A 9,131-nucleotide genomic window follows, 5' to 3' on the forward strand; every position below is an offset into this window, starting at 1 on the left:
ACTGACATCTGGACTTTCTTGGCAGTTTCTGTGTAGGAAAGACCTACATTTTTAAGCGTTATGATGGTCTGTCTCTCTTCTATCGTTTATTGCCTTTTCCTCTTTTCCATTTTTTATAGTAACACACTACTTTCTGCAGTACAGTACAGTTCAAGTAATGCTCACAACGGTATGGTACCAAAGTGTGTTCCAACACTACTTTTATGCAGACAGAGGGGGTTGGAAGGAATTCACAAACGTTGGGACACCTGTAGGAATTGGTAGCACCAACTTTCGAGGCTTGATCAACCTCCACTGCTGCAGAACTGCTTTAAGTTGTTAACCCATTTCTTGTTCGCCTTTTTGTATAATTCTGAAATGTACATTATTTTTCAGTCTAGTTTAACCTTACCTTTTTTTTTTTTTTTTTTTTTTTTTTTTTTTTTTTTACCTCTGGCAGTTCACCGCTTACCTTTGTACCATTTCAAGCTGTTCATTGGACTGGAACTGCTTGAATTTCAATACAAAACTGGAAAAATTGGGGTGTTCTAAAACTTTTGACCGGTAGTGTATGTCATTTATTGTGACTACAGGTTTACATTTTCTTTTTATGTCATTACCTATAATTTATTGAAGGGTTTCAAAACAAAAAAGAATGACTTATTATTGGTGTGATTTTGTAGTCGCACGTGCAAGTGACAGCATCTGCTGAGTGTAATCCTTGATATAAAATCGTGCTAATCAGAGTTTTGTCAGGACAAAATTTGACACCAGGGCCACCTCACAAACCCCTCTGCAGAAGGGCTGCAGCTTCTCTGTGGAAGCATGTTATGACAGCCTCCGGTCAGTAGGTGGCGGTATGGACAGTTTGAAAACCGCCAGTAAAACCAACGAAGAGTATTTTTCTGTAATAAAAATGGCTTCACCTGCTGGCTGTGAACATTATGTGCGTAGCTGTTTATTGAAAGTAAGTCAACTTTTTTTAAATATAGAATTTACGTTTATATTATCTCTGTATGGTGGAGACACGCTGGTGTTTGAATACAGCTGTATTTTACTTTGTGACATCCGCTTCTGGTTGTGTTAGCACTCACCGCTAGCTACTTTCTAAAATACTCACAGTCAGATTAAATCCAGGACTGTTATTTTCAGATGATTCTTTTAGCGATGTGTGTTTCTTTTGTTTGCTGGATTACATCAGCGAACTGTAAATATTATGAGACGATGTGTTAAGTGAGTCCTGCCTTTCTAGAAGGCTGTCAGTGCTACCCATGTCTCCATGCCTCATGTAATCACGTCCCTTTGCTCTGCAGGCACCTTGCTGTGGTAAACTGTATGTATGCAGGCTGTGCCATGATGCAGAGGAGAACCACCAAATGGACCGGTTCAAAGTCAGAGAGGTGCAATGCAATGAGTGTCACACAGTTCAACAGGTAAGCGAGAAAAGAGCATCTGCAGCAGCACAAATGTCACCTGATTCTGCTGGCCCTGTGCTTCCTGTTGGATACAAACATAGATTTAAAAGTTCATAGACTGACTGGGAAATAAGAGTGCCAGATGGAGTAAACATGCATTAAGTTCAACTTTATGGCTAACTTATTGTATAGTTTGTTTCCACATATGCTTACATTTTGTTGCTAATAGACTACTTTAAACAGTGCTGATGTGTAATGTTTGTAAAACTCAGTATAATTTGACACTGGAATTTTCATGCACCTGCTCAAGAATGGTATGACTCCAGAGGATATTTATGCTGTTTCCACAAAAGGCATGATGCTCCTGCTTTAATAACAGTAGGCTTGAAAGAAAATATAGAAGTGATATTTATATGTCATATTTGAGGCATATCTTCTGTGTAGGTGAAGGTTTTTTCTTACCTTTCTAGATTTATGCTTCTCTATGAAAGGGATTCAAGCATAAGAGAAAGCTTCATAATCAGTCAACTTGCACTCAGCCTACATTAGAAGAAATCAGACCTTAAAATGATGGCTTTGTTTAGTTTTATTCAAAAGTGTGATAACATTACAGGAAAGTGTTCACCTCTGGAAATGTGTATAAGCCATGGGCTAATCATAGCCAATGTGTTTCTGACTGTAAGGGTAAATTTGAGTTCTTTCCTAACTATGGAGCTGCATTGTGATAATGTGATATTTGCATTGTGTTTAATTTTTCCTTGTCAAGGAAAAGTGCATGCGCTACCTGGGAATTTTACAAAATACACCTACTCCAGCAGCATCTTTGAAAATTTCCCCTGACTAGAACCCATTTCTCACCATGAGAATATAAAAATGCCAAATGTTTCCGTATCACAACTGTGCATAGGAATCCAGCACAATCATCCACATTGGAGTGTTCTAGAAATGATTTTTTAAAAAAGGCTACTTTGAGAAAAGAAAATTGAGTGAAGTTCTAGCAGTACAGGGGCCATCCACTGGAGAGGTGCAGCACTGCAGTAATGTGAAGCAGCTTTGAAACTTTTCTAATTAAGTCAATTGGTGATTAAAAATAAATAAATAAATAACCTTTGTAATCATAGCTGTCTCACTTTTTTAGGCACAGCAGACCTGCCAGCAATGCAATGTACAGTTTGGAGAGTATTACTGTGATATTTGCCACTTGTTTGATAAAGATAAGAAGCAGTACCACTGTCAACCATGTGGGATATGCAGGTAAGGAATATAATGTAAATAGTTACAGCCACATGCTTTACAAAGAGTATAGCTAGAAACTTATTTCTGTGGGGAAACTGGTGTTCTCTAGACTCGCATGGCATTTTATCACAGTGTTAGAGTCAGTAGCATATGTAGAAATACTTAGCCACAAACCTAAAACAGATTATGCAGAATCAGACCAGCTGGAAGGTCTGAACTGTGAACTGACAGTATAACCACAGAGCCACATTGTAAAACAAGAGGCTGTTAATATATTTAAAGTACGGAAGTTGTGATTGTAGAGGTGGGACAGTACGAGACCGACTGTGGTTGAAACAACCACTGTTGGCTTGTGGCACAAGTGAAATTTCAACAAAAGTATACAAAACACTAGAAGCATTGTGTTGTGATCATTTAAGGACAACATTTATTTAAAAAGTGCATTCTTTGTGGTGACTTGGTGGTTATAATGTCACTTCACAGATCTGATTTAAGCTAAGTGTAAGTTGTAACAGGTTGAATAGAAAATTTCAGCTTTCCAAATGGATGAACATTTTCTTCATTTCAGTATAGGACAAAGTCAAGTGTTGTCATCTATCGTGCATTCACATGTTACTCATCATGAATAAATTTATTGTCATATGTCTCAGTAACACTGGGTTTTGACCTCCACAGGATCGGACCCAGGGAAAAGTATTTTCACTGTGAGAAGTGCAATTTGTGTTTAGCCCAGGACCTGCGAGGAAACCACAAGGTAAATATTGTCTTCCACCAATGTCAGGTGTAAACATCAGCTAAACATTATGTATTCTTATAAGAAAATGAATATTCTGACTTCTATCTTCCTTTTTTTATTTGGCAGTGTGTTGAAAATGTTTCAAGGCAGAACTGTCCAGTGTGCATGGAGGTAATGAACAACATAAGCCATTGGAGGATGTGATGGCAGGGGATGGCTGTATTATTAACATTTGTTTTGCAAACACAGGATATCCATACTTCCAGAATTGGAGCCCATGTTCTTCCATGTGGTCACCTTCTACATAAGTATGACTCATTTCTCTATAATTTGTCATTAGTAAATGGCTTGGAACATGAGCTAGGTTTCACTTCATCTAGATACTAGAATATTGTTCTCACCAATACAGATTACTTTTAGATTACATTATGTAGTAGATTATGTATGTTATTTATTAGCATTTGGAATATTTTCAGATTTCAGGCTGTTTTTCATAGTTCATTGTGTTGCAAACTGATCTTACAATTTGTTAAAATTTATTTTGTTCACATCACAATTTTCCACATCGACAAAGTGGGTTTTCAGATGTATGTTATTACTATTTTAAGGGGGAAAAGAAGCTCAAATTTGCATAAATACTCACATATTATGTAGCTATGGTTTGTATTGTAAGAATCAAATTAGGATGTTTTTAACAACATTTAGAGAAGAAAAGTCAGTACTGAGATACTGCATGCAATACAGTAAGAAAGGTTATTTAAAAGGAGTTTTTATTTTTTCATATGTGGCAATTATTATACATCAAAATCTGCAACAGTAATGCCCATATTTGCTCTCATTTTTCTGCAGGACTTGTTTTGATGACATGATCAGAACAGGGTACGTCTAGAAAGGTGTTTCTTTTTGCTCACATGGTTAACAGCAGTGCTCTTTCAGATTACCTTTTCCTTTTTTCATTTAGATGATGTAGACATTTAAAGGGGTCATATTTTGCTAAACCCATTTTTATTAGTCTTTGGTTCATTTATTTGTGTATTTGGACCCTAATAGTCCAAAAAGTTTGAATTTGAACCTTTCAGGTGCTGTAAAGCTATCTTTATATTCATTCCAGAAAAAATCAAGTAGATTTCCACAACCTGTTTTAATTCCTGCTTAATTTGTTACGTTTTATAATTAGTTACATCATGACATTTGCACATATAAGGTCAAGACTTCCAATGAACATTTCTCAAAGTACTGAAGAGAGGTGATCGACACGCACATCCAGAAAATGAAAGATGTGCAGGATCCCAAAAAAATTGGATGAAAAAATAAAGTAAGTTCTGCACAACCTGTGAGCTCCCAAAGAATTTATTTCCATAAGTGACGTTTCGGGCTGAGGCCCTTCATCAGACTTCACTTATGAAACATCACTTATGGAAATAAATTCTTTGGGAGCTCACAGGTTGTGCAGAACTTACTTTATTTTTTCATTTCTCCAAGTATGCTGTATTTGTTTGTCAGCAGTAGCGGTTGTAGTCCATACTGAAAATATGTCCAAACTTTGAGCCGATTACCTAAAATGTTCAGTTGTTGGCTGAATTGGACAGAGCAGCACAACCAACAACCTGGAGGGGGTGGGGCATGAAGTGGCTCATGTGCATTTAAAGGGCCAGCGCTCAAAACAACCTGTCTCATGTCATTAGTCAGAAATAGGGTTGAAGGTGGACCTGTGGAGTTGAATTAATGAAGAATTCAGACCCAAGCATAGCATTTGCAGTTTATGTAGACCACAGGGAAATGTTTTAAAATCTATAATTCCATTTTTAAAAAAAGCAAAATACAACTCCTTTAAAGCATGGTTCCAAATATGTGTTCCTCCACTGATGAAACACTTTTTCCCCCATGTTTGTTGCAGTGCGTATCGCTGCCCTTTGTGTATGCATTCTGCCTGGAACATGCAGGACCAGTGGGAACAGATAGACCAGGAGATTGCCCAATCACCGATGCCTACTGAATATCGTGGTGCAACTGTCAGAGTAAGACCACAGTTATTTAAATATTTCATATAGATAAGATAGAGATGGGTAGGTGTGTTTCAGGTTGATATTGCATTCAAGCCAGTATAATATTCATAAAACTAGACCTTTAATGGCTGTAATATGGATTATCATGTTATTATTTTTAAATGTAATCAGTTCATTTTGTTTTTAATTGGCTCTAGATTATATGTAATGACTGCCAAGCCCATTGTACGGTGCCATTCCATGTGTTGGGGATGAAATGCGGTGGCTGTGGCTCATATAACACAGCGCAGGATGGAGGACTCATCCAGCAGAATCCACCACAGCAGACTGAGGTGGACGCTGAGACTGAAGCAGAGACGGACATGGAACCAGAGCCGCAAGACCCACCTGAGTCCCCCACGTCACATTAGCACCGTCCAGCAACCGTGCAGGGTTGTTGAGGCATTTGGCTGGTCGACTTACTTGTAGTAAATTGCATTAAGTGTAACTGTAGATCTGGATTTCTAGATTACACTGCTAATATGTGCATTTACATTTTAGAATGTTGAGGGAAGTACATATAAACTCAGCCCAGACAGCTTCCAGATGGTAGCGTGATTCAATCTGAGGTCTGAACTGTGAAGTGACAGTGTAACCACAGAGAAACACTGTGTAAAACAAGAGGATGTTAAAATATTTAAAGTGAAGAAGTGGTGGTGCTTTGAGGTTACGGTATTAGACCAGCTGTGGTTGGTTTTCGTTCCAGCGGTATATGTATCATACGTCACATTTAAGAAGTACTTCCACAAACACACAACAAGATACTTTTTTGTGTCTTTTTTTTGTCATATGCCAATTATACAGTAAAATGTAACTCCATACCACTCCAGAGAACCCAGAATGTCAGACCCAAACAAATACTAGAAACTAAACTTGGTCAGTTGTCAAAAGTTAAATTCGTGCAACATGGACTGTGCATTGAAATATAAGGGCTTATACAGGTTGTAATGTCTGAGTCTGTGTTTAAAAGTTGTGTTTAAAAGCTTATGTGGACTATTTTTGGTACATTTACAATCCAAATATGTTTGTCTCACCAGTGGGTATTTTTCTGAATATGTCAGTCTGTGGGTCGCGATCTTTATAATGATCTGTTAAATGCTAATATGATAAGAAATTAAATTAACATTATGTAATGTTTTATATCTTTTTTTTGTTTTGATGTGAGGCACAGTGAATACGAATTACATGTTGCCTTTGAATTACAAGCAAAAAGTAGCAGAAAACATGATTGTTCTTTTATTTTCCTTAAATCGAGTCAAACTTCAGAATCTGATACAACAGTTCCAAATGTTAACACCAGTAATGTTTGTAATGCAGTCGTAACAACGCATCAATTCACTTTGCATTATGATGTACCTGCTCAATGTTTCTGTTTCATACAGTCATAATGCCACACAGGTACAAAATACAGAAATTTCTGTGTAGCTGACAGTGCTAACAATAGGTAATAAGAATAAGTCCCCCAGTAATGCCTCTTGAAAAGGAAAGTAAACAACTGTTTTGTGGTTGTAGCCATCACAATAGAAGAATCCAGTTTAGACTTTAAATACAGCCCACCGCTCCTTTTTACATTTTGTCGCACATCATATTTTGACTGACAGGAAAGCAGCGGCCTTACTCTGCAAAAATTAATTCCTTCTGTGTTCTTGTCTGTCACCTGTACTTGTACTACATATTTCTTTGTTGTGGTTCCTTTTTTTTTTTTTTTTTCATCTCAAGACCCAAAAGGGACAAGTGGTGTCTCCTCGGGACTCAAACTTCAAAAAATTAATCACGAACTGCTAAACAGTCTTTTTTTAAAAATTTTATTTTTTACTGAAAATGAAGTAATATATAGCATTGTTTGGCGTACTCCAAAATAAAATATATGAAGAATGAATAAGATTAATGTTGAAGTTATTGAATTCATTTAGATATTCAAAATGAACAAATGATCATTGTCAAAATGGACAAAATCAAAAAACAAAATCAAGAAAAGTAACAACACTAAACAAAATTAATAAAATGCACAAAATATTTTTTTAAAAATGAAAAGAAATGTTAAACAAAATGTTAAAATGGACAAAAATGAACAAAAAAGTCTAAATTGTTTTGTCTGTGTATAGGACACCAATTCACAAAACTGGTAAGTTCATTCAGTAAATTATGAAACTGTTGACATGAATTAAATTAATGAATGAAATGTTTGTTTCGAACATGCAGAACAATACAATAAATACATACATTTATAATTTTTCTGGAATGCTACACAGGTACAAAATACAGAAATTTCTGTTAAGCTGCAACAAACGTTGGTAATTCTAAGATTTTTACCCCGATATCTGCTGTTTGGTTAAATTTACACTGATAGTAAAAAAGATTAAATAACTTACTAAACATTGTATTGTATGTTGTGTGTGTTTTCATTGAATACAACACATTTTCAATAGCACATGCTGTATTAATTATTTTAATTGTAATAAAATACAGTGAGTCATAAGTACTTCAGTATTGAACACTGCAAAAACAATTCAAGAGAAAATCGAGTATCAGAACTTGACATAATGGAGCTTTTTTACAGCAGCTGTTTTGACTCATTACTGCAGAAAACCCAAATGTTCCCACTTAAGTTTACACAGACTGAATTAATTGAACACCTAGGTTTTTACTGCAGTGTTAAAACGCCCACTATGAGAAAAAGGCCATTATATAATATCCAAAAAACATTACATCCAGTATATGCACAACTACAATGTGCAATAGTGCTGTTTTATTCTGTTAAGTCTTAAATTCACATGTCTCCTCTTGGTGGTTCTGGCTCGGGGGTTTTAAACTGGAAAGTGAAGCAAACTGGAATACTAGTTGTGAAGGGGATTCCTGCGGGAGGGGTTCTAGAGAAATTTGGAGGTATTGTTGAGATGTGTGGAGGAAAGGGTGGAGTGGCACCCTTGGGGTATCCATGATATGTGGTGATGATGGTGGCTTGACCTTTGTTTGTTAGAGTGCCACTAAGGTCCATATCTGGTAGAACCTGTACAGTGTCTGCATTTACTTTGTCATGAGCAGGATCGGACTCGGGCATATCCTGAGACACATCCACACCCAGGACAGTGTGTGAAGGATCATCTGGCATCAGTTGTAATGCTGTAGTGTTTGTGGCTTGAGGGTTTCCAAGATCTGGCCAGGCTGAAGTATCAGGTTGAAGCTGACCAGGATCTGGCATGGCTGAAGTATCTGGTAGGAGGGTCTCAGGATCTGGCAGGGCCGTGGCATCAGGGGAGGGGAGTGGGGGATCCGTCGGCTCCACAGCATTAGGTACATCTGTCCCTGAATGCAGCAGAGTTTCCTGAGATGTGTTGCCTTCAGCTACAACCTCCTCAGATGAATTGGCCTCAGTGGACTCTGAGCACTTTGATGAGTTCTCATCTGCACTCAGATCGATCTGTTTTTGTATGGACAGTTTCTCATTTTAGTACATGTCACACAGTTACAACACTGAGGTGAACATCTGATTTGCAGCTTCCAGGGAAACTTCATTTACAGTAACTTTTTCTTAGTTTTTCTACTTCTTAATATTTTAAAATCAACTTCACTATTTTATTTAAAGCCCTAATGCTGCCTGAAACACACTTTCACATTTGTGAAATGTTAATTCTGTTTCTATAAATGCAAAAACAAAAGATTTCAGTGCTTTTAATACATTTGGACCACATCAGACCAAGTTCAGATCACAAAACCTAT

The 9,131-nt window shown here is 37.0% G+C and overlaps 1 protein-coding gene across 1 annotated transcript; it reads left to right on the forward strand.

The window, feature by feature from the left end:
• The first annotated feature begins 847 nt into the window (after positions 1–847).
• Positions 848–7,792, forward strand: rchy1 (ring finger and CHY zinc finger domain containing 1). The gene is made up of 9 exons (XM_030144279.1): positions 848–946; positions 1,293–1,412; positions 2,533–2,648; positions 3,306–3,384; positions 3,493–3,537; positions 3,616–3,674; positions 4,216–4,245; positions 5,264–5,384; positions 5,570–7,792. Exons 1-9 carry the CDS (start codon positions 896–898, stop codon positions 5,780–5,782), a joined length of 834 nt encoding a protein of 277 aa, XP_030000139.1. The 5' UTR covers positions 848–895; the 3' UTR covers positions 5,783–7,792.
• The last annotated feature ends 1,339 nt before the right edge of the window (positions 7,793–9,131 follow it).

Source organism: Sphaeramia orbicularis, chromosome 9, assembly GCF_902148855.1.
Source record: "Sphaeramia orbicularis chromosome 9, fSphaOr1.1, whole genome shotgun sequence".
Taxonomy (NCBI): domain Eukaryota; kingdom Metazoa; phylum Chordata; class Actinopteri; order Kurtiformes; family Apogonidae; genus Sphaeramia; species Sphaeramia orbicularis.

Coding starts and splice junctions, on each gene's coding strand:
- rchy1 (XM_030144279.1), top strand. CDS start 896: ATGGCTTCACCTGCTGGCTGTGAACATTATGTGCGTAGCTGTTTATTG. Junction 947..1,292: donor TGCGTAGCTGTTTATTGAAA/GTAAGTCAACTT, acceptor TTTGCTCTGCAG/GCACCTTGCTGTGGTAAACT. Junction 3,675..4,215: donor TGTGGTCACCTTCTACATAA/GTATGACTCATT, acceptor ATTTTTCTGCAG/GACTTGTTTTGATGACATGA.